A 26,101-nucleotide genomic window follows, 5' to 3' on the forward strand; every position below is an offset into this window, starting at 1 on the left:
AACGTTTAGCGCATGTTTGGGGGATGTATGCCCTGTACGTTTTCTGCAAATAGAAATCGTAGCATACATCTAAACATCAAACAGTTATTAACAACTATAGTAACAAAAGAAATTATAGACTAGCAAAGAGAAAGAATATTTGATATACAAAAAAAAATTCGCAGAATATACTTAAAATCAATCTTAAGTATGTAAATTTCATTTGAACTATAGAGATTATGTGTTGGAGGAACTGCAAAAAAAAAAAAAAGATCAAATGCTTTACTAGTGGAGATACGTCCTAGGGGAAAACATGTAGGCAAACACACGATAGAGAAATGAGAGAAAACGAAAAGAGAAATAGAGGAAAGAAAAAAAATCAACTCAAGAAAGCTGATTTGAGTTGATCTTTTTTTTATTGCTTCCACCTCTCCTTGCTACATTTTCTCCCATGATTATTGAAAATTTTTCGTTGTTCGCATTTCCGTCGCGTGTTCTTCGTGTACGTAACATGCTGTACTTTAGCAATGATACACACGACAATCGCACATACGTCGTGGGAACTTCGCACAAATTGCGCAAGAATAGTTTTCGGCTTCATTGTCGGAACACATTCGGAGAAAAACTTTTCCGAATGTTGGATTTTGTCATTCGCGTCCTTCGCAAATCGTTCGCGTGCTCCGTGAAATCCCACCCTAAGGGATCGCCTGCGGCGTCTGTCCGTCCGTCGTCTTTCCGTCCGTCGTCCGTCTGTGACGCTACAAAAACTTGAATAACTCTCTACTGAGGACTTCGATTTCAATAAAACTTGGAGGGGAGAGTGGTTATACAAAGTTAAACATTTTACCAAACATGAAGGGCACCTCAAGGTCAAAGGTCACAGGCGGAGGTCAATGAACTTTAGGGACCAAAGTTAAGTTTTTACAGCGTGTTTCGATTATGGCTCATAACTTTTGATGTATATGTTCGTTTGTGACCAAACTTGTATAGTACATGTCCCTTGGGAAGTTGAAGGTCGCCAGTAGGTCAAAGGTCACAGACAGGGGTCAACAAACTTTTAGGGCCCAATGTTAAGTTTTTACGGCGCGTTTTGATTATGACACATAACTTTTGATCCCTTTGTCTGTTTGTGACCAAACTTGGATGGTAGATGTCCCTTGGGGAGTTGAAGATCACCTCAAGGTCAATGGTCAAAGACGGGTCAACGAACTTTTAGGGCCCTATGTTAAATTTTCACGGCGCGTTTTGATTAGGGCTCATAACTTTTGATCCCTTTGTCCGTTTGTGACCAAACTTGGATGGTAGATATCCCTTGGGGAGTTGAAGGTCATCACAATGTCAAAGGTCACAGACAGGGGTCAACAAACTTTTAGGGCCCTATGTTAAGTTTTCACAGTGCATTTTGATTATGGCTCATAACTTTTGATCCCTTTGTCCAAGTTTGTGACCAAACTTGGATGGTAGATATCCCTTGGGGAGTTGAAGGTCATCACAAGGTCAAAGGTCACAGACCGGTCAGCAAACTTTTAGGGCCCAATGTTGAATTCTCACGGCGCGTTTTGATTATGGCTCATAATTTTTTGTCCATTTGTGACCAAACATGGATGGTAAATATCCCTCGGGGAGTGGAAGGTCACCACAACGTCAAAGGTCATAGGCGGGTCAATGTTCTTTTGGGAGTTAGAAAAACTGTAATTTCTTCTACGCGAATGGGCGAGACACAATTTGGCACTTGCCTTGTTTTGTTTTTTTGTTTGCCTGTTTGTTTGTTTGTTTGTTTGTTTGTTTGCAACCACCCTAGGAGAGGAGACAAAATGATGCTGAAAGAGATGGACCTAGTTGAATGTGTTTTGTGTGATGTCCTGAAAGAACTGTCAAATATGGCTTTTGCTCTTCAGGTAACATGGAAATTTGAAGGGAGAAATGAGCTCCCGATGAACTGAATAATAGTTCAGATTTTATTCTGTTTTAAAAGTGAAAGCTCACTTAATGAAGTTAACTTGTTTAACTATTCTATTTAAAATGTTTTGATGAAATCATGATGGAAGAAACTCTGATAAAACAGAGCTATGCAAACACGTGGAATCAGCTTTTAGTGAGCAGATTGACATTGGTTGTGCTACATTGATCATGGGTCAAAGGTCAGACACACACATGGTTACTTCATGGAAGGTAAAGGGTGAGGAGTGGAATTATGGAAGTGTCAGTTTGATCATGGCATTTTTTCATTTTACAGATGGCCAGCAATGATGGAAAAGTGCACCAGAAAAAGATGGAGACAAACCACAACAGTGTGGTTTAATTTGTTTTTAATATTTGGAAGTTATTCCTCCAGAATTCTCATTTATTAATTAATTAATTATTTTTATTTTTTGTTTTGTTTTGTAAATAGACATTTGAATGATGGAATAAATGATGCAGATTTGATGGAAATCAATCTAACATCAAGTTCTTATAGGACTATCAGGGGCGGATCCAGGAATTCTGTAAAGGGAGGGGGGGCGCAACTAATATTTCTGGTGCCACTTGTGGGTTTCATTTCATTTTTTCTTTTTATTCCTTTTGTTTTTAACGAAAAATAAAGGGGGCGTGCGCCGGTTGCGCCCCCCTCTGGATCCGTCACTGACTATAAATTTCTAGTAATCTATGGAATAGGTTTTGGAGTGAAGTGTATCCTTCACTCACGTGAAATGATGAAACTGACTGCAGTTTACTACAGGAGTGAAAGTCAGAGATCACTAGGCTTACTTTGCAAAGTCACTGAGTGAATCAAATTGGACAACTCCATAGTTTTAAGAGTGAATTTGGAGTTAGACATTAAAGGGAACTCCTTGCTGTTCAATGTGACTTTCCTGTAAAGAGTAAATGTCAAGGAAATGGAAGAGAAGATAGTCTGCTGAAATTGGACCAACACTAAGAAAATTTACAGAATTTTGAATTCAACAGGCTTTGGCAAAATGGTTACACAATTGTATATGGATCAGCCACCATTACAATGTATAGATTTGACATTGTGATCATTGATATTTCCTTACAACACTCCTGTTGATTTGTTCATTATAAGAATCATAATTTTTGTCAAGAATTCTGTAACCATTTAGTAGTCATTGCCAAACCCCAACAACCTTGCAGTTTCCCCTTTTTGAATTACCATCAGAAAGGATTTTTACAAAAGACTGGTGTGTAGACAAAAGGGAGGTGCGTTAGACCGTGGTATCATTACTTCACCTTATATGACCTGGACTAATAGTAATATCACTGTCCTGGAAAAGTGTATGAAACTTTCACAAAATCTCCCCCTTTTGACTGATTGTGATTAATTTGTCACTGTCATGGTTCATAAAGCTTAGAAATGTGGATCAGAGTTTGGGTAAAATCCTAACTTTGGTCAAAGGTTATTTTGGATAGAATTGCTCCCCTCCCCCCAAGCTGAGCTTTGGCATAAAATTTCCTTTCAAACTATGATGTAGTACGAAAGATAGATGTAATCAGACAGTTTTTATTTGCTTGTAGTGAAGATGTGAGTGGTCAAGATCAAAGGTAACGGAACTTTGACTGAAAAAACAAAAATCATTTCCAGTCTTCATTTTAAAGGACAAGTTCACCTTAATAGATATGTGGGTTGAGTGAATGCAGCAATATTAGTAGAACACATCAGTGAGAGTTTGAGGAAAATCGGACAATCCATTCAAAAGTTATGAATTTTTGAAGCTTCTGCTCAGTCACGGCTGGATGAAAAGACTCTTATAGCTTGTGATGTCACATGTGTACAACGATATAAAGAAAGAATAAAGAAAATTCAACATATTTCCACTTTTCTCGCATAACAAAAGACCACCCGACTTCTCTCTTTCAGAAGGCAGGGGGAGTTACCCTTAACATATGCCAGTAACAAGTCAAAGAAATGTGCACTTTATTCAAAAACTAAAGTTTTGTGAAATTCTCTCTTTATTTTCCTTATATCATTGTACGCATGTGACATCATACACTGTAGTATTCTTCTCATCCAGCAGTGACTGTGCAGATCCTTGACAAATTCATAACTTTTGAACGGATTGTCAGATTTTCCTCAAACTTTCACTGAAGTGTTCTACTAATATTGCTGCATTCTCTCAATCCTTATGTATATGAAGGTGGACTTGTCCGTTAACTGGCAATGTCCAATAGTATTATGCTGTGTTAGGAAAGATGAAGCATTGAATATTAAGAATGAAAGGTCAACAAGGTCAAAGGTCATTGAATGTGACTACAAATGTCATTTTCTAGCCATATCGTCTGCTGAGAGATTCAAGTGATAATTTCATTTCATATGCTGAATAGAAAGATTTCAGGGGAGGGTACTACTACTGTATCTGTCATAATTTTGATGAAAAGATCAATGAATAAAATGTCAGAAAGGTATGTTTTGTGCCGTTGGAATTAAGCGATGAGAATCGTGGAGGGTATAACGGCCTACGATTTGCTTTGATATTTGAACTGCTGACCTAACAAACTGCACTCCACCTCATCACCAGGGCCAGACTGTGTCTCCCTACCACCCAGATGAGGATGACGATGATGATGACCTGTTTCTGAAGTCGCCGAGCAGGCCATCAAAAGATTATTCCAGGGAACCTATGGCTGGCAAGAAGAAGGTATGAAAAATCAATGTTAAAAAAAAGAAAGAAACAAGCACAAAAAACAAAGAAAGATAAGGATCAGAAGGGATGTTAGATAGAGAGAATTGATGAGATATATCATCATCATCAAGTGTGTTGATATTTTCCATCCAGGCGATTCTGTGTCTGCTTGTGGATTGGCATCCATTGACATTTAGACCTCACAGAATGAAGCGTTAAGTGGAATCATCTGCTTGGAGATATTACCGAAGTACGGTGTATCACAATTTTCTTTGTGTAGGACTGCTTTTAGCAGCATTGGTAAACCCGAACTTACCTAGGCTATTTAGCGAGCTTGAATTCCTGGGGGGCCCCCCTTCAGATCTCGGCCGTTGATCGCGCGATCGCCGCAAAATTATGCATGAACATAAAGCCGCATGTAATCTACAAGACTGTTAAGTTAAATTTTCAAAAAATTTGCATTTTCTATTTTAAATTAATTAATTATGCATATATATATGCAAAAAACCTCATTTTCGTCTGTAATTGGCTTATTAAAGCTTATGGAATGCTGATTTTTGGTGTAAATATTCCTAGTGACATTTCAAACATTTGTGCGTAAAAAAACAATCAGTATTAAAATTAATTTCTTATGTTTTTTATTGTTTTATCAATTTTTTATGTATTTCTTTGTTTTCTCGAACTTTTGTTTTTGTCGTTTATTTCAGCAGAATTTGTCATACATATTTCTTGAAGCATAATTATACTAAAATAAATTAATTTCAGCCATTAAAATTTAAAATATAAATCTTTTTATGAATTAATTGAAAAAACACAATTTGTATTGACTTTGTACACAAAATTACGTTTTTGAGCAATTTTGGGGTTGACAAAATTTTTTAAAGGCGCATGGCTTTGGAACTGTATGCCCAGGCGCGACAAATTTGGTCTCAAAGGTTGCGCGAGACTTGAAAGTAAAAAGTTGAGCGAGCGGCGAGGTCAAAAAATTTTGCGCGCGGGAATGGTCACGGAATTCGTCAAGGGGGGGGGGGGGCATTATGCCCCCCCAGGTAAGTTAGGGTTAAGGGACTAGTTGGTTGAGAACATCTGTGTCGGATATTCTGTGTTTGTCTGTATGTCCACTTTTCTAATGGTGTTATGGTAGAGGAAAGACCGAATAGCCAGTGGAAACGCTAACATACACGTGTAAGTGTATGTCTGCGTGAGTGTTGTGAACCACATGTGAAATTCAAGAATTCAAATAAAGATTACTGAAAAACACAAAAAAATGTGTATGTGTTTGTGTGTATGTTTGTGTGTATGTGAAAGGCACACTGATACTTTTGCTCACTCTTATCATCAGTTTTTAAAGATTTATGTGCCCTTTAATCTTTCATGTACTTCTTGTACATAATTGCCGTAGTAATGCTAGCTAAAAATGATTACTTTATCAGATTTGCAGGAACATGCATTGTAGCTTTTGAAATAATTAGGTCTATAAAGTGAGTAAAGAGAAATTGGGTGATGATGATGATGAGGTATGTTTTTCATGATCATATTATTTCTTTAAAATCATTATTGTTATTATTATTATTATTATTATTATTATTATCATTATTATTATTATTATTATTATTATTAAATTTTTCATTGACTTTTGACAAATAACCTGTTTTTGGTTTTTTTTTGCTCAGGTTTGGATGGGACCCTTTGCCTTGCATTCAAGGTTCCGTCAAGTCTTCTAAAACATTTTCAGTGTACATAGACAGTTTGATTTAGCATCTTTCATGCCATAACTAGGCTGCCATGGGCTTTCAAAAAAAAAAAAAGTCAGTCTGGCAAAAAACCAAAACAAATATAAAAGCTGTCACCTTTTTCCCTTACAGCTCAATTCATCACAGAGTTCCAGTGGATCGCCAGGAAGTGAGTCAAAGTCCAGTTCACCGTTCACCAAAATCAGCACATCGCTCTCCTCTCCGAAGAAGCGGGGAAGACCCCCCAAGTCCTCGGATGACAGCGAACCTTCAAAGAAAGCAGAATCTGCCAAGAAGCCAGCATCATCTCCAAAAAAGAGGGTAAGACAATCAATCAGGATGAAACACAGCAACTCACAGACTGGACCATGATACATACATACAATTTTGTTCCTTTAGGAGTTGAACAAAAGGAAACAATATGTCATTAATTGCTGTGCCTCAACACTTCTATAACTTAAAAAAGAATATACAACTAGTGAAAGGCCATGAGTGCAGTGGTACATGGCTCTGTGTGAGGTGTAAGGTTCTATTTGGCAAGGCAAAGTAGACCATTGTATTTTCCATCAATTTCAAAATCTTGTTCCATAGAACAAATAAAGACTCTTCACAATTTGTTTGATGCAATATCTCAGACATTTGCAGGTTTGGTCCCAGCCACAGGCGTAACTTGAACAAAATTGCAATACTGCAAAGTTTGTGAAGAGCATATGGGAGTCATTTATGAGTTGTGACGTCATCTTGTACTTTCCCAAACTGCTTGATGGCATAACTTGCATGCACGATAATGAAAGTTTGAGGTGGTACTTTTAAGTGTGTGTTATGTGATGAGCAGTCAACCAATCAGTGTTGTATAAACTGTGTGTTTGATATGTATGAGAATTCAATTATTTATTATGAAGGTCACCTGAATTTACAGATGAAGACTTTGTGGGAGGAAAATAGAAACAAAAAGAAATCACACTTGCAACCTACGTTTACAGTTTACACCTTTAGCCTTTTTATTTCTGCACACCTTTTTTCTTTTTTTTTTAAACCCTAAAACAACCAGGGGCGTGGGGGAGGGGGGTTGAATCAACTCCTCTCAGCATTTTCCACGACCATTCCACCACGCGAAATTTTTTGACTGCGCGGCTCGCTGACTTTTTGCTTTTGAGCTTTGTACATGGTATGACACCATTTTCGCAAAAATCGGGCATACCGTTACAACGCTGCATGACCTTTCATACTTGCTTGTCAGACTGATAATGGCTCATAAACATGATTTTGTGCACAAAGTCTATGCATATGGAGTTTTCTCTCCATATTCAAAAAGATTTGGTTATTTTGAATTCACTTTCAATGGCTAGAATCAATTAGTTTTAACATAATTATGCTGGAAATAGGGACTGTCAAACATTTTGTGAAAGAAATTATGTAAACATTAGATTGAAAAACAACAAAGTACATAAGAAATTCATAAAACAATACAATACATAAGAAATGTACTTTGATACCAGATTTTTTTTTTTCTAGGAATCCTACAAAGAATATCATCACCAAAAAATGTGGATTCAAGGAGCTTTGTTTTTCTGATAAAGAGCAAAATGTATGATTCCATGCATATGTTAGCATTATTGAGTAATATAAAATATTCAAAAAATGAAAATTTCTATTTCTATTGTAATAGCTTGGTAGATTATGCCACAGATAATGTATGTGGCAATTTTCATGGCGATTGTGCAATCGACGGCCAAGATTTTGGGGTTAATACAACCCCCCCCCCAAAAAAAAAAAAAAAAAAAAATTACCAAAAATTACCAAAAATTTGGATTCTAGGAGCTTTGTTTTTCTGATTAAGAGCAAAATGTATGATCTCATGCATATATTAGCATCATTAATTAATATGAAATATAGAAAATTTAAATTTAAATTTCTGTTTTTATAGTTTGGTAGATTACGCCACAGGTAATGCATGTGCCAATTTTCATGGCGATTGCAATATCAACGGCCAAGATTTTTGGGGTTGATTTCTGTAAGGGGTTAGTCACTCAAAAGTGCTGATTCTTTGGACTTATCAGGAGAAAAAAAATTGTATAGGGAAAAAAAAAACTTATTCAAAGGGAAACTGGACGGTAAAAAGGACGCAGGAAGACTTGTAACAACTTGGCCCAATCGCGACGAAATTAGGCATGCCCATTGACCGTCACGCATTCTCCAAGAATGAATCATTATTTTATGGTGATTTATTACTATTATTCAGTGGCGAATTTAGCGCATGGGCACAATATGACCTTATTCACGGAATACGGGAAATATTCAGCGGTTGGTCTGAGTAACACAGGTAATACGGGATTTTATCAATTACGTGATTGACCAATGAGATTACAGAATTCATGATCACTAAAAGATAATAAGAAATACACAAGACTTTATGAATAGTCGCTCTCCTGTATCCCACCCCATAGCAGATCAGGAAGGTCGATGTGGGCTCATCCATGTGACGGCAGGGCATATTTGTGCCAACTGAAATGATGATCCTTCATTGCATTGTCCTTCACAAAGCATTTATCTGCAGCTTATTAATCAACAATGATCAGTCGTGTTGTAATATTTGTAAGAACTATTTATTTTATGTCCACTGGGCTATCCCAAATATGTGCTCGTTGCATGCATAGAGCCCAGAATCACTTTTACAATTAGGAAGTTTTTCAACATTTAATTAACATTTTCTTTGGGTAATCTGAGTAATTTTCAATGCCTTCAGGTGGTTTGGATATTTTGTGGATATGAGTTTGAACCCAATATATATTTACTATTTGTTGCTTGGTGGTACAAGGTTACACAGGCTCTCTCATTGTCAAGGAGAAACTTTTGTTATCGGCTGTGGCATGATATTTGATTACATTATGAAAGTGAACATGCACACTTCGAAGTTACGACGTAGACATACAGTAGTGAAGAAGAAAAAAAAAAAGCTATCAGTGATTGTAGAATTGCTGCACCAAATCTACGATGGAATTAGATTGTCTTAGCTTAAAGGAAAAAAAAATTGAGGTGAGAAAAAGCCATAGCTGTGCCATCCCAGTCCTGTGTAAACTATACCTGTGTATTGCAAGATCCATATCTATTTGTGATGTACATATATACGCATGTACAATGTATGCAAAATTCTTATGCAATGACATAAAATGCATATTTTTGATAACTTGATGTAGATAAAACTTAGCAGATGAAGTAAGTATCAAATCTAGATACAGCTGTAGCCAGATGAAGGCTTCTACAAAGCTTGTTCAATTTACCTTGAGAAAATGAACGACAGAATAAAAGTATGAATGAATGAATGAATGGATGGATGGATGGATGGATGGATGGGTGAGTGAGTGAGTGAATGAATGAATGATTGATTGATTGATTGATTGATCGATCGATCAATCGATCGGATGGATGGATGGATGGATGGATGGATGAATGAATGAATAAATGAATTAATGTTTGGATAGATAGGTCTATAAATGTATAGATGGATGGATAACTGGACATATGAATGAATGTACAGATGGTGGATAAAAAGGATGAATGAATGAATGGAGGAACAAATTACTAAATGAAAATGAGTGGAGATTGTGAGCAATAAGAGTCCTCCCCCCTCCTTTTTTTGTGATATGAGGAAATGTACTTTCATGCCGGAATCTCTCACCAATCATGACAGACTGATACTGTGTCAGACTGTTATTGCCACAACTTGTGTTAATCATGGACATTGGCATAACACAGTATCAGGTGCAAAACAGTTCATTGTATGGTACAAGGTGGTACGAGACGCTTCATCTCATGTGAAAACATTCTTACAGTGTTTGGACTGTATTGATGTAGATAACAGCCTTTGAATGGATGTTGACTGATGTTTGTAGATGTTGCAGTCTTATGTTTGAAAGGACAAGGTCAAACCAAGAATATCTGGTATAATGAGCACATTTGCCATTTCAGTAGGATTATTTACAAATTGTTTGAATTAAAGGGATGGACAAAACAATAAACAACCTTCAGAAGCGATGCCAATACTGACCTAGAATGAAGGAGAGTAATGTTAATTATTTATAAAAAAAAAAAGGTCACTGTGTGTGCTGGGAAAATGATCTTGATTAACCCTTTCTGTGCCAATTAGTTTATTGCATACAATTTCACACACAAACCTATGGAGCAGAAATTGCTTTGGCATGCAAAGGGTTAAACAGTTTTTGTCAAGATTTTGTTCAGGTGGATGTAATCACAGTGCTTTTAGTTTGGTGCCTTGGCCATTGAGTGGTAAAACAATTGTAGTTTTGGTTTAAGTTTGTATATATCCGTCCTAGAGTGAACTATTTTTGTAACGACAACAAATGACGTGTGCACATACTGTACTGTCCCCTCTGCTAAGACATGGAATCTTCTGACCCGATAAACGGGCTGTGCATGGTGATCCGTTGAATAGGACTGCAATGAAAGCAAGTTATCAGTCCCATGTTTATTCCTACCAAGAGCATGGTCTTGATCAAGGCCCATTGCATAAAACTGTGAAAGCTTTATTAACTAATGGTGACTCTTTAATCAGTGGTACCCATCAGCAGTTTCTTGGCCTTGATTGGCTATGGAATAGTGTTGCTATGGTAGTTACCAGTGATTGCAGAGTTGCCATTAATTGTAACAGTTACCAAAGCTGTATGCAATGACGCCCATATGTTAATGGTCAGTATCATACTCGTCATGGAAACGGATGAACGACATCTCCTTCCTGTCATTGACCTTGAGCAATTAGTTTTACCGTAGTACAACAACAAATCAATGTGACATATTGTGCTGTATATGAATGAAGTAAAAACCCCTGTTCCTGGCAGAGATATTCATGGAAAGCTGTCTCACTCATGTCAGGCTGGTGTGCTAACCCCTTCAGTGCTAGGGACATTGGACAATGTATACAATGCTATGGGTTTTACTGTGCCAGTGGCTGCTCAAGCACATAAAGGGTTTACCGGTATGAAGAAATGGGCTCTATAATGTAATCCCCCATGCAAGATGGTGAGACAAACCCCCACCACCTGTCTGCTTGCCCGTGGCTACCAGAACTCACTGCCGGGCAAGTGACAAAAAATGGGCTCACGTCAGTATCAGCAGGCAGGGGGCCCTTTGCTCAAATGGTTATTTAGGGAGACTGTGAAAGAAATTATTTTTGTCGAGCCCACCGGAGGTGAGGGGAGACTAAGGAATCAGCTGCGGCATCTGTCCATCCGTCGTCCATCCGTAACGCTACAAAAACTTGAATGACTCTCTACGGAGGATTTCAATTTCAATCAAACTTGGAGGGAAGAGTGGTTATACAAAGTTACACAGTTTACCAAACATGAAGGTCATCTCAAAGTTAAAGGTCACAGGCAGGGGTCAATGAACTTTAGGGCCCAATGTTAAGTTTTTGCGGTGCGTTTCGATTATGGTTCATAACTTTTTATCCCTATATATGTTTGTGACCAAACTTGGATGGTAGATGTCCCTTGGGGAGTTGAAGTTCATCACAAGGTCAAAGGTCACAGACATGGGTCAACAAACTTTTAGGGCCCAATGTTAAATTTTTACGGTGCGTTTCGATTATGGCTGATAACTTTTGATCCATATGTCCGTTTGTGACCAGTGTGAGTCAAATGGGGTCAATGAAGTGCTAGGAGTTAAAAAACATTAATTTCTTCTACGCGAATGGGGGAGACACATTTTGGCACTTTCTTTGTTTTTTTAACTTCTGCCATGGATTCACCTTAGGCATCTGGTAATAGAGTATAGAAGTGATGATGTCAAAGTCTTTTGTTATAGCTTGGGTTGGAACCAGGTGTGTGCATAAACACTCAGGGCCCGATGAAGTTATACTGTAGTGTAGAACCAGTTTCCATGGCCCTGAATGGCTCTGATTTCACACTTTTGTACTCTATAGCACCCAGACCACATCAATCTAGCGTAGTATACTGCTCAGACAGAGAGAGAAACCTCAAGTAGAAGTCCCCTCTCCTGTCCGTTTCTGGTCTTCCAACCCACCAGCTGTAAAAGGAAAATGATGAGAAATTGTTATATACTGATCCCCTGCAGTCACCCAATGGGATAGACTGGTAGTAAGAGTTGGCAAACTGAATGCTAGTTGTTTTACGTATACTCAACAGAAATATGAAGAAGACTTTGAGCATTAATTTCCACACTATGCCTACTCTCCTTTTAAAAGTCATTCTTTGTGGAAGAAGAAAAATGATGCATGAATATAGTGGCTCATGTTTTATACCACGAGAAGATTTTGTGTATTAATTTCCACCCTATGCCTACCGTCATTTAAAGGAAGGTGTCTTTGTAGAAGAAGAAAAATTGTACTTGAATATAGTGGCTTTCTTATGTTTTATGCCACCGAGTAGTGATTGATACCCATCAGGTGATGAAATTGCCCAGAACTGTTTCGCCACACAGGGAACTGAAGGGAAAAAAGGTGGCCTCTCATTTCTAACTTTTTGTTTCTTGTTTCTTATTTCCCCCTCCCTCTCTCTCTCTCTCTATACACACGAGGCGGGTGCTGTGACGAGCTCTGCGGCGCCCACCAAGAGGTCGCGGTCGGACATGTCCTTCCTCTCCCTCAACCTGTACAACAGCTTCCAGGCTCACCTGGCGCAGAAGGGGGAAACCGCCAAGAAGGACATCAAACCCACCGACAAAAAGTGAGATTTTGGCAATTTGTGCTTCAAAATTGGGTTATTAGCTTATCGTGTAGCATCATCAGAATTGCCAATTGTTTGTTTTTATGCCTCCGCCACGAAGTGGTGCCGGAGGCATTATGTTTTCGGGTTGTCCGTCCGTCCGTCCGTCCGTCCTTCCGTCCGTCCGTCCTTCCGTCCGTCCGTCCTTCTGTCCGTCCGTAATGAATTTTGTGGACAGGGTAACTATCAAAACCTTTTGAGGTATCCTAATGAAACTTGGCATGTGTGTGTATTAGGGGGTGAAGTTGTGCCTATCAACTTTTGGGTGCACATGCTCAAGGTCAAAGGTCAAAAGGTCAAGGTCAAATGCTTAAAATTGCACTATTTCCCCCATATCTATGCATTGCCTGAAGATATTTTCTTGAAACTTAGTGTATACATGTATTACCCAATTAAGATTCTTTGGTGAAAGTTTGGGGTCATGAGGTCAAAAGGTCAAAGGTCAAAAGGTCAAGTAAAATGTTAAAATTTCACTTTTTTCTCTGTATCTTGGAAATTGTTCAAAGTATCTTTATGGAACAAAGTATACATGCATGTACTGACTGGCAGTAGTTAGCTAGGGAATTGGGGGTTCATGGGGTCAAAGGTCAGGGGTCAAAGGTCAAGGGCAATACTTCGAAATTTTACTATTTCCCTTATATTTATGCAATGCCAGCAGGATTATTTTTTTTTTTACTTAATGTATGCATGTATATTACCCACTAGAGATTCTCTGGGATTTTTTTTTTGCCAAGAAGGTCAAAGGTCAAAACGTCAAAGATCAAGTGAAAGTGCTGAACTTACTACTTTCTCCATATCTCGGAAGCGGCTCAAGTAATCTCTAAACTTAGTACATATTTATGTATGTTCTGCCTGACAGTGATTCTCTTATGAATCAAAGACCAGATGAAAATGATAACAATTTACTGTTCAATACAGAAATTGCACTTTTTCTCCATACCTTGAAAATTACTCAAGTGCGTAAACTTATGAAAGGGTCAAAGTCGAAGTTAAAGTACATGCTCTCCTATTCATCCAATTAAACATAGGTCAAGGAAGGTAAACATTCGATACATTTGTGACAAACATGTAATTTTAATATTTTGCCAATTTTGTGAAAATGTAATCACACATTGTCCACATGTACTATAGACCTATTAGGAGAATCATGCATTATGGCGGAGGCATACCAGTCGCCATAGCGACATTTCTAGTTATTATTATTATTTTTGTTTGGTATCTTCTTTTTTTTCATCCGAATGGTAAAAATATATCTGAAATTTTCTTTGGCATATTTCATTTGTACCATTTCACTTTTCTTGATAGCTAAACATTTTTTGTTTTTTTTTGCCTTAATTATATATTTTTGTCTTGTAGCATGCATCAGTGTTTTTTTTTTTTTTTCATGGGGGGAGGGGGGAGGGGTCTACAGAGGTTGGCAGTCCTGTTGAGGCATAACCCCTACAGGACTGCACTGTATGCATCTGTTTCACATTTGGTTGCTTTTTTTTTGGGGGGGGGGGGGGGAGGACGCATTTGTATCTGCACAGAATTCCACACATTCCTTTCCAGAATTATTTCCCCCATGAGTCTCATGCATGTTATGATACCACAATATTTTACACATTTGTCCAGATTGTCGTGTTGGGCAACACTGTAACGATGACGCGCATGCATTAAATCAGATATTAAAAGGAATATTGCTACACATGCTCTCAGATTTTCTATTAAATGTAAATGCATAAGTACAAATACCAAGCTCTTGCAGCTGTTTCTATTGCATTGAAAACAAAATCCCTGCAACTTGGTGAGGAAATTTATGTGCGCACATTTTTCTTTTTCTGTCGCTTGATAGATTGCCATAGAAGGATGCAGAGGTAAAGGAGTGGTTACTAGTACGACATTTATAATGACACTTACAAAACTAGAGAAGCACTCGGAGAGCACAGACCTCCGCCAAGCCAGCAACTCATGCAATTTCCAAAAATGAAAGCCTTTTGTTAACGTTACTGCGCGAAGCCTTGCCCAACAGCCGAGCGAGCAGAGCATGCGCTTTAGTGCGCGTATGCAAACCTCTAGTACATGTATGCGCAGCTGGAACCGAAAGTTTGTTGACCTTGTATGACAAAAGATGAAAAAAACCCTTCAAAAATCCATGAAAATTCCTGGATCACTTCCAAAATTGAATGAGGTGTACCTTGTGTCACTCAGCTTTTTATGCAAGTTTCATTTTAATCCATACAAAACTTTTTTGAGGTATTTTGCAAACAGACAAACCAACGCCGATGATCACTTAACCTCCTCCTTCCTTGGCGGAGGTAATGAAAATGTCATAGAGACTATTGTCTATATCAAGAATTTCAGTGGCAATTTTGTCTGCTTGATTTGCATGTGCAATATCAGAGCGTATTTTGTGCTGTTTGCGCTGAATTGTTTTTGCAATTTCGGCTTCTCATACGTAGGCTAGTGTTAGCGCATCAAACATAGCGATGATTGTGTGTTAAATGTATGCGCGCGTGCAATATATGGTAGTGTGATTTTCGGCCTTCCATAATGGGCTAGAAAGATGGCGCATGAACCGACGGTTTGCTGGTTCGTGAGTCTAGCAAAAATGCAGAAAATGTGTAAGATTATCTCACGATAATCACAGAATCCCGGATGGAAGTCTTGCATCTGATGGTTCTGCCTTGGGACAGTATCGCAATCGGAATGCATCCAGAAGGGTTAAGCTTCTCGGCTTGGAAGATCACAAGTCTTTTTACTATGCTGGCCTCGGATATCTAGTGCTACCGGTACCTAGAAATCTGAGGCCAGCATATATTCAAAGCAACACCACTGGGCTACTGTATTAATTTGCTGTAGGCTTGTGTAGTACAGTGGCTATGCAGGAATACACGGCATTTTGTCTTCTCTTGCACGTATGCACTTATGCTTGCGATGTGCAGGAAGTCTCGCTGTAAGTGCGCAAACTCTCGTGCTACAGGCACAAGTCACAACCTAGTGCAGAGTGTACTTCAAATTCTAGTACATGTTTAATGTTTGCAGTTGTTTGTGCCTTCTCTTGTCAATGACTCAACATAGATGATGATAAATTCCGCTGGATGGCTTTATTTCATGGAATATCAGAGATTGTACAACACCTAATTAGAATGTAGCTATCCAATTGGTTGATTGTCCATCATGTGACATTACTTAAAAGTTCTATGGCATGCTGTGGCTGTCAGCCGTGCAATTTTGTTTGAGCAAAAATGGATAGCGCATGGCTGACATCACCCGTTTCCACTGACTCCCGTGTTAAACTCACGATTGACCCCAAAGTTTTTGTTCTATCGCATGGCTCTAATGTCACAATAAACAAAACATTTGCCGCGCGCACTCAACAATTACAAGCCTGCTTACAAGCGCATACTTTTGTCACTTATTTTTGTAAACAACTTCAACCGATCGGCTTCGTGTACACATTGACTGTGACTGTGTGGCTACTCATTCATCTTTCAGGGAAAATGGTTGCCATTTCTGTGCTACGAATTCAAGAATCTGTATGGACCATAGGTGTTGTATAAAACAAATAGGGTATGGTCTTTACTCGTGCAATAGAACAAGATTTCGCACTTGGTGAAAGAAGAGGCGAACTTTTCAACCCGGCTTCGCCTCGTTGAATAGCGCCTCGTTGAATAGAGCTCCTCTATCTTTCACCTTGTGTGAAATCTTGTACCATCGCACTCATGTCCATTCACTATTGGTATCATATTGCACTTGTTAGGGTCAGTAAGTCTCCTGCTAACCTACACATGGATCTTCACTAAATTTTGTTCTTTGACATGAAATAAAGAAAGTGAAACTTGTTTCCTCTGTAGCGGTTTTTGTTTTCTTCATAAGCTAGCAATCGTGATTTTTTTTTTTTTTTTTTTTTGATGGCAGGAAGAATAAAGAGTTGTAGTTGTGCTATCGTTCAGCAAAAACATGAATTACAGTTGAACCTCTCGTATCCGGACAAGTCGGGACCGGGGCTCATCCGGATAAGGGATTTGGCAGGATACGGGAGACTCAATGCTTTATACATGTACATATACATACACATGTACTGATGTAGCCCATTGTAGTACCACATGTAGTAATGTGCATACTGCAACCTTTTCATTGTTACATTTGGGGATGTTTGGGGATGTTGAAATGTCTGAAGGTAAGCAATTTGGAAGGAAATTTGATGTAATGTATGTTAATCATATTGGAAGTAATATGTAATTCATGTGTGTTTGGGTAGGAGTTCTCAAGGAGTTGGGAATCCCCCTTTCCTCCCGTAATTAAAAAAAAAAAAAATCACGGCGAGTGCGTCCGTATAATAGAGAGATCCGGATAAAGGGAGGCCGGATAATAGAGGTTCAACTGTATTGTGATGTTTATATACACAATTCAAAGGGAGAGTTATGAGATCATGACATCACCTTGGCTAATTTGCATAGATGGCTGCAATCAGTATCATCACTCTTTGATGGAAATTGTAAAGAAACACAACTGATATGAATGAAAGAGTGTATGACATTGTAAATAGTTATACTAACCTGCCCACATGGGTTGATACCAATGATGGCAAATGATAACCTTGAATGAGACCTTTCCATTTTATTCTATTCTTTTTTTTTTCCTCCAGAGCTCATCGCTTAATAAAGGACAAGTTCACCTTTATATACATGTGGATTGAGTGAATGCAGCTATATTAGTAGAACACATCAGTGAAAGTTTGAGGAAAATCAGAAAATTCATTAAAAAGTTATGAATTTTTAAAGTTTCTGCCCAGTCACTGCTGGATGAGGAGACTACTACAGTTTATTATGTCACATGCATAGAAAGATAATAAAGAAGATATAAAGAGAACACCAGGTACACATTCCGTCAACTTGTCACTGACGTTTGTTAAGGGTAGTATTATTCCTCCTACCTTCTGGAAGAGGCAAGTCAAGTGCTCATTTATTATGCGAGATCAGTGAAAATATGTTAATTTTTATATATATTCTCTACACATGTGACATCACAAGCTGTAGTAGTCTTCTCATCCAGCGATGGCGACACCGAAACTTCATAACTTTTGAATAAATTGTCTAATTTTCCCCAAACTTTCACTGATGTGTTCGACTAATATTGATGCATTCTCTCAATTCACATTTGCAGACTTGCAGACTTGACTGTCTTACAGTATTCAGCTACTTCCAAATTTCATTACAGCCAAAGGGAGAGAGAAGAGAGAATGTTAGACGGGAGGTGATTTAGTGATAGTTGTGTTTGCATTTATGGATGAAGCTTATGATAGATTGACAAGGCTAGGATGCAGCGGGATACCCATTGATGGTATGAGTAAACGAGTAAAAGGAAACGTAGAGATTCGTGGTAATGTTTCTAAACTTGTAGCCCTCATGTCTCTATCGCTGGTATATATTTCCATCCCATCTTCACAGGATCGGTTTCATCGGTCTTGGTCTCATGGGGACAGGAATGGCCATGAACCTCATCAAGGCAGGCCACAAGGTCACCGTCTGGAACAGGACCTCAGAGAAGGTAAGACCAGGACTAGAACTAGCCGTTGTGACACCCACAGTCATTGTATCTAATTATATCTATCAAGGCTGTGGCAACCAAATAATGAAGGACAAGAGCACCAACAAACCAATGTTCCAAGATCTCTTATTGCTTGGTTCAGGTGCTGCCGTGGAACATTTCGCGCAGATAAGGCAACCTGGAGAAACATTGTGCGTTCACACTTATGATTTTTCCCTGTCAATATTTTTTTGATATATTTCTCACTTTCATTTTTTTATTTTAAAGGGTTCCATTCCCTTGATAGTCTACTGTAAGACCAAACCCACTTCACACCGCACGACTTTATCAAGATTCACCCATCATATGACCTGTTGACCGGTAGTGTGACCTCACCAGCCTTGCCAGTTTCCAGTTGTACGAGTGGGTCACAATGCCAGTTGTAAAGACTTGACATTGCGAATTTTTACGACCAGTCGTTGACTTTTCAGCCAATCACGCTACAGTATACGTACTGGCACCAGTACAGTCGTAAGCCTAGTTAGCTACATGTATGTGGTCTCATCGCAAAATGTGCGCTGTCGAGTCGTGTGACTGGTCATGCACCCCGGCTTTCCTACAGAGTAGTGTGACTGGTCAGATCTTGCAGTGTGAAGTGGGCTCAACATGCACAAGATGTGTGCAGATCATGTATACAATGGCATCTGTATAATGTACAATAAGTACAATATTAGGACCTCATTTGCATCAAGGTGGACCAGAGAGGTCCATTGGGACATTTATGACAGCTGTGTATCACAGACAAAGCCAAATTGTACTTTCTTGGCACATCCTTAGTCATATTTATGGTTATATCTAGAACACCCGGGATGGTCATAAGTCCACATGCATAGCAAATAGATAAAAAATTTTCTGCTGAGTTAGATTACAGTCCAGGCCTTGATATGCGGTATGTATGTGTGTCTGTGTGTATGTTTACTTCCAGTATTCCCAGTCTCGGCAGCTTCGACACGTTATCGCCGTGACAGGTACATTACATGTGTGTTTGAGGGTGTGTGTGTGTGTGTGTGCGTGTGTGTGTGTGTGTGTGTGTGTGTGTGTACATCCTTGTATCAATGTAGTACAGGCCAGGGAGTTCATCCCTATGAAATTCAAAAATTTGGTGCAATAATGCCCCTGTAGCCATTAAGATTGAGAGTTGACTTCAAACATTGCTCAAGGGTTGCGCAGGTTTTTGATTATTTGTTTGTTTGTTGTTTGTTTCTACCTTTTGCTGCATTGACTTTGGGCAAGACTTCATGGAAGTCTCATAGCTTTGAACTGCAACTGTTCAGTTTCACTGAAATTTCCTCTTGTTTCTTTCTCAGTTATTTTTGTTTGTCCTACACCATATGCATGACTGCACTGGATTTGATGTGATGTACCCTTGTACTGCTCCATTTCAGTGTTGGCATCCAGAGTTTATCCTGACAGATTTCCTAGGGATAGCACAATTACATAGCAGCCCTCACTTTCTCCAGTTTTCTGAGATGAGACAGTTCATTGATGAATTCAGGTGTATGAGTGTATACAGTCAGCACCTTTTCATTGGGACTCGGATATATGGGACTACCACTTTAGCGGGACAGAAATTCTAACATGATATTTCCTTGGCGCATTCTTCTTCCCCTTTCAACGGAAGTTATCATCAGGTGCAGTAGGACACATTTCTCATCAGATGTGGGAACAATTAAGAAGAAAGTGACATGAATGTTTGAATGAACACGCAACCATGAGTATTAAGCAATTCCTTTCCCAGTCCTGGAAATCATGCTTTGGACGGAATATTCATCCATCGCTCAGGATTTACTAATGGACAATGCACCATGCATGAAGTCCATGTGCTTGGTGAACTAATGTAGAGATGGGGCGAAACAATTTCATAAAATCTGCCTTCAAAAAAAAAAAAAAAAAAGAAGAAGAAAAGCAAACATGCCCTTGACTTGTTGATGACATATGATGTATGTTGAGGGTTTTATTACTCCCCCTGTCATCTGAAGGAGGTGAGTCAGGTGCTCTTACATAATGCCAGAAATATGACAATATGTGGAGTCTTCTACATTTTTTAATATGCCCTTCCTTCAACTACTTACAAGTGATATATCAGAAACTATAGTAGTCTCCTCATCTGGCAATGACATCACATGGATTTTTGAAACCAAACATTTAAAGATTCATAACATTTGAATCCATGGACTTTCCAATATTCCTCAAACTTTACTGATGTGTTCCTCTGATATGTTTGCATTCCCTGAGCCCACATGATATATATTTTGGGTAAATTTTTCCTATCTATGCAGATCCCATCTAATCTTTTTCCAATTGACAATATACAGCGACATTCAGGGGTGCCAATTTAAAGGGATCACACAGTTTTGGTTGAGACCTAATTTCAGATTTCTAACATTTTTTGGTGAGATAATGAGAAAGTTCTTATGAAATATGAAAGAGCATGTAATTCTATGAGGAATTCAACGTTTATTTGATGAAAATTGGTTTTGAAATGGCTGAGATATCAAAAAAGAGCGATTCTTATAAAGTGTGGGACCCACACTTTATTACGATCGCTTCGTTTTACTTTGTTTTTGGATGTTTCAGTCATTCCAAACCCGATTTTCATCAAATAAATTTTGAATTCCTCTTAAAATGGTATGCTCTGTACTACATTATAAGTGTTTTCTTGGTATCTCACAAAAAGTTCAAAGCCCAATTCTCGTCTATACCAATACTGTACTATCCCTTTAAAGGGGCATTCCAGACGATTACATAAGTTCACATCGTGTAATACAGTAATTGATAGCGCCATGTATAGATTTGCAGAATTCATTGTGGTCCTTGAGCAGACAGACCAATACTCTGAGTCTGAACAAGGGTGGTGACACAGGAGGGTAACATTTTCCAGTAACATAGCAATGTAATCTCTTCCAGTACAATACCACTTGTTCAACAAGTTCACCTGTGTAGAATCTATGCATGCTTCCTCCTTTTGTTCATTTCCTAGAGCATCCGTTCATGCATTCGAATATGAAGCTGACATGTCATCATCCTTGTTCATCGTGATTTGTTGTGAATTTCAAAACATTGGTATTCCTCGTCAAAATCACTGTAAATTCTGAAACTCTGTACCCAGTATATCCAATTTATGAATGTTCAAATGCAAAAGTCTGAAAGTCATCTAGACGTCTCCTTGAATGATGGCAAGATGATTAACTATGCAGCACATTTTCCCCAGGTGCAGAGGTAAAATATTTATCACAATTATAGGAAGTCTTTAAATCCTACCCAGTTGACAAATTTCCACCATTAACTGATACCCTGTTTTTGTGGGGACTACTGCATCTCTTCATTGATCAGCTTTCTTGTGTATTCAGATCTTATGCTAGTGTTTACAGCTGAGGATCGTGCCTGACAACCAGAAAGATTTTGTGAGGATTGCCTGACATAGCAGTAACCGAGTTTTGGATTAATTTGGATTGATAGTGAACATGATTTAATTCAACTCAAAGTTACATTCGAAGTCGGTCATAGTCTGGAATTTTGCACCAACTCGTGATCGTTTGTAGGTCGTGAGGTCAGACTTTATCCCCACTTTGTTTAAACATGTGGCAGTTGATATAACTGATTGATGGAGACCTACTTCTATATAGGCAGCAGGTGTATAAGTGTTATTAGCACTATAATATGCTTTGGCCAACTGTTAGGGGTCAAAGTCCAAATATTTTTATTTCAGGTCTTCTCAAACTCATTTTTTCCACATTTCACTGCAGTGTAAATGAAAATGAATGATTTAAAGTTTTGAATGAATGAAACTTCAATAAAAAAAAGACATAGGATATGCATTTATTGCAGTCTGCATTGAATTTTTTTTTTTTGGTTTTATGGTGGCAGTTATACAGCAAAGTTTAAATAAACATGAGATAAGAATGTGTATCTAGTGCAGTTTATCTGACGTACACCTGCCAATTACTGTGTGTCTGGCCTCATTTTCTGATATCTCCGTTATGCGCTTACCTTGGTATGTATCAATTGTCAAATTCACTTATTTTGCAGTTACCAGATTGGCAGAATGTGGCATGAATATTGTAGTAATACATTCTATGAGACTTTGAAGCGGTGGGATACTGTAAAACACTATATTTTCGCGGCATGAAATTTTCGCGAATTGGAGCCGACGGCCTTTTTCATGGCATGAAATTTTCGCGAGTTGACTCTAACATTCAATGCGTATAGTGTAGACAACTTTCACACGCATTTTAATTTCACGAATCTTGGCTCTCGTGAAATTCGCGAAATTAAAATGCACGTGAACATTCCTCGTTTTACAGTATATTTAAGAAGAATAAAATAAGAAAAGTGGTACACCCATGACGTAATTGACTGATGAAGTGTGGAGAGTTTCAGACTTTAAAGGACAAGTTCACCTTCATAGACATGTGGATTGAGTGAATGCAGCAATATTAATAGAACACTCCACCAAGAGTGTGAGGAAAATCAGACAATCTGTTAAAAGTTCTGAATTTTTGGAGTTTCTGCTTAGTCACTACTGGAGGAAAAGACTACTACAGCTTGTGATGTCACATGTGTACAACGATATAAAGAAAGTATAAGGAGAATTCAAGATATTTTCACTTTTCTCGCACAATATAAGAACACTTGACTTCCCTCTTTCAGAAGGCAAGGGGAATAATATTACCCTTAACATACGTCAGTGACGAGTCAAGGAAATGTGCACCTTTTTCTAAAAGTAAAATTTTGTGAGATCCTCTTTATATTTTCCTTATATCGTTGTACGCATGTGACATCATACACTCTAGTAGTCTTCTCATCCAGCAGTGACTGTCCAGATATTTTAAAAATTCATAACTTTTGAACGGATTGTCCGATTTTCCCCCAACTTTCACTGATGTGTTCTACAAATATTGCTGCATTCAATCAATCCACATGTATATGAAGGTGGACTTGTTATCCTTTAACAAGGACCTGGAAGTCAGACAGCATTTGCTGAGAGAAATGCCATATGGACTATTTTTGTCTCTGCCTGTCATTCCTACGTGCATGGTCTTCTATTTCAGAGACTGTAAACAGCTCTGCTGCTGGGATACTACATGGCTTTGCAGCTGTAGAACAGAATATATACCAGTATATATATATATATATATATATATATATATATATATATATATAAATATTTCCCACTATTGCTCTTCCTGAGAAAATTGACACTCTTTCACATTTCACATTTTTACTTTTTTGTTTTGTTTTGGTTCTGATTTTTTTTTCTTGAAAATTTAATGGAAAGTTGATGTGCATAGATTACTGAAGTCTTCACACTTGCAGAATGCTGATTATCTATTCAAGAGTGTGCTCTGTTTTTGAGAGTCATTAAAAAAAGAATATAAAAAAATGATAAATTATGTAAATTATTTATTTAAAAAATGTGTGGCACCGTCTTGAGCTGAAGTGTGTTAAAATTTATGAATTTTGCTCCAAGTTCTACTCTCTCTCCAAAGAGAGGAGAAATGTTTTACCGGTATTTGTTGTAGAAGTATTTTTGTCTTTTTCTGTGAGAAAGAGAGAAAACAAAAATGGTAATACACAAGCATATCCATTGTTGTTACAAATTATAACACGCTGCATTCCTGCAGAAACCATGCCAAAATCACTCCAGGCAGATCATTATGAAGAGTGTGACTACAGTGTCTAGCATTCAGATTGTTTGATGATTAAGAAGAATACCCCCCTCCCCCCCAAAAAAAAAAACAAAACAAAACAAAAAACCCCAACAACAAACGAACAAACAAACAAATATATCTAGTGTTTATATTCTTTGAGTGATCTGTGACTTTATCTTTTAGGGTTAAGGGTAGTGTGGGGTTCGTGGACTGAGATGAGAGAGATCTTTTCAGGAAGAGAATGAGGTTGGTTGTATTTTATTGATCAGCATTTTTTGCACTTGGGCAATAGAACCCTGTTCAGACACAGAAAAGGGGGTGGGGTGGGGGTGGGGATGGAGTCGATGCTATTCCTGTGGAGGGTTATCTGGCAATCTATTCCTTCTGTATGAGACAAGCATCACGTGCACACGCAGGGGTGTGATACGTGTTTGACAGCACATTGCTGGCATAGCGTGTCTGGTGCGCCAGCACATGATTACGTCGATTTGCAGATTGTCGTCTGAGGATGTTTACTCATGTGTCATGCACAACATCTTTTTTTTTTTCTTCTTCTTCTTTTTTTCGGTTAGTGCCCTGTCAATGCACTTTTGAGTGGTCCAATGTACCATACTGATTAACTTCAAGTCCTTTGCTGATTATCCATGAACAATTAGCTGCAAATGACAGCTGTGCCATGCGTGCTACACTTTATATCTTTTGCAGTGTATGTCACAAACTTTTTTTTCTTCAAAATTTACGTTCTGATATCTGACACTCGTGTGTTCAACACTCATATTCAGTTACTCTATTTTCATAGACCAAAAAGCAATACATAGTACAAAGTACTGTAAAACAAGGAATGTTCGCGTGCATTTTATTTTCGCGAATTTTGTGAGCGCCAAGATTCGCGAAATTAAAATGCATGCGAAATTTCTTGTCTACACTATATGCATTGAACACCAGTGGCAATTCGCGAAAATTTCATGCCACGAAAAAGGCCGTCGGCTCCAATTTGCGAAAATTTCGCGTCGCGAATATTTCATGTTTTACAGTATACAGGTAAAGAAGTAGAAGTTCTAAAGTATACCGGTAGTAAAAAATATTATATTTATGAATGAATGTATATGCACATATCAGGAATATTTCATTTTTGTGACATGACTGTTCTCTCAAAAATATAGGAGTGGACTTCATGTATAAAGTTAAGTGGAGGAAGAAAAAGAGGAAAATGTGAGTGTTGCTGCTTTGATCATGTCAGAGGGAACTGTGGGGGGGGGGGGTGGATGGAGAGGGCAGGGAAGGGCTTCTGAGTGAGATTGGTGTTCAAAGTGAATGCCATAGAAAGTACTGGATGACACAAATGAGCAAAGAGGATTTAGACATAGTAAAAAAGTGCTGGGAAATAAAGAAAAGAAACACAAACAACACCTGCACAAATGAAAGTTGAGACAGATTAAGTTACACAGAATAAGTTTGTTACGAACACTGGAATAAGATCTTTAACCCTAACCAGGCAGGGCTTTTTTGGGTGTTCTGTGGCCGGGGAGGGGTCCCCCCCCCCCCCCCCCCCCGAGATCTCGGCCGTCGCTCGCGCAATCACCATGAAAATTGGCACATACATTACCTGTTACGTAATCTACCAAACTATTAAAAAAAAAATGGAAATTTTCCACATAGTGATTAATTATGTTAATATATGCGTAAAATAATACTTTTTGCTCTAAATCAGAAATTAAAGCTCCTAGAATCCTAATTTTTGGTGATAACATTCTTTGTAGCATTCCTAACAATGTACATGAAAAAAAAATCTGGTATCAAAATCAATT

The 26,101-nt window shown here is 38.3% G+C and overlaps 1 protein-coding gene across 1 annotated transcript in view; it reads left to right on the plus strand.

The window, feature by feature from the left end:
• The window catches only part of LOC139737457 (cytokine-like nuclear factor N-PAC), an 80,445-nt gene that overhangs the window by 7,221 nt on the left and 47,123 nt on the right, over window positions 1–26,101 (plus strand). The window contains exons 5-8 of the mRNA XM_071648133.1: window positions 4,494–4,613; window positions 6,464–6,652; window positions 12,884–13,032; window positions 18,504–18,603. Of these exons, the coding sequence (XP_071504234.1) occupies window positions 4,494–4,613; window positions 6,464–6,652; window positions 12,884–13,032; window positions 18,504–18,603 (558 nt within the window). The remainder of the gene's footprint in view (window positions 1–4,493; window positions 4,614–6,463; window positions 6,653–12,883; window positions 13,033–18,503; window positions 18,604–26,101) is intronic.

Source organism: Diadema antillarum, unplaced genomic scaffold (genome assembly GCF_040938485.1).
Source record: "Diadema antillarum isolate AM-2024a unplaced genomic scaffold, OU_Dant_1.0 seq00000693_RagTag, whole genome shotgun sequence".
NCBI classification, from domain to species: Eukaryota; Metazoa; Echinodermata; class Echinoidea; order Diadematoida; family Diadematidae; genus Diadema; species Diadema antillarum.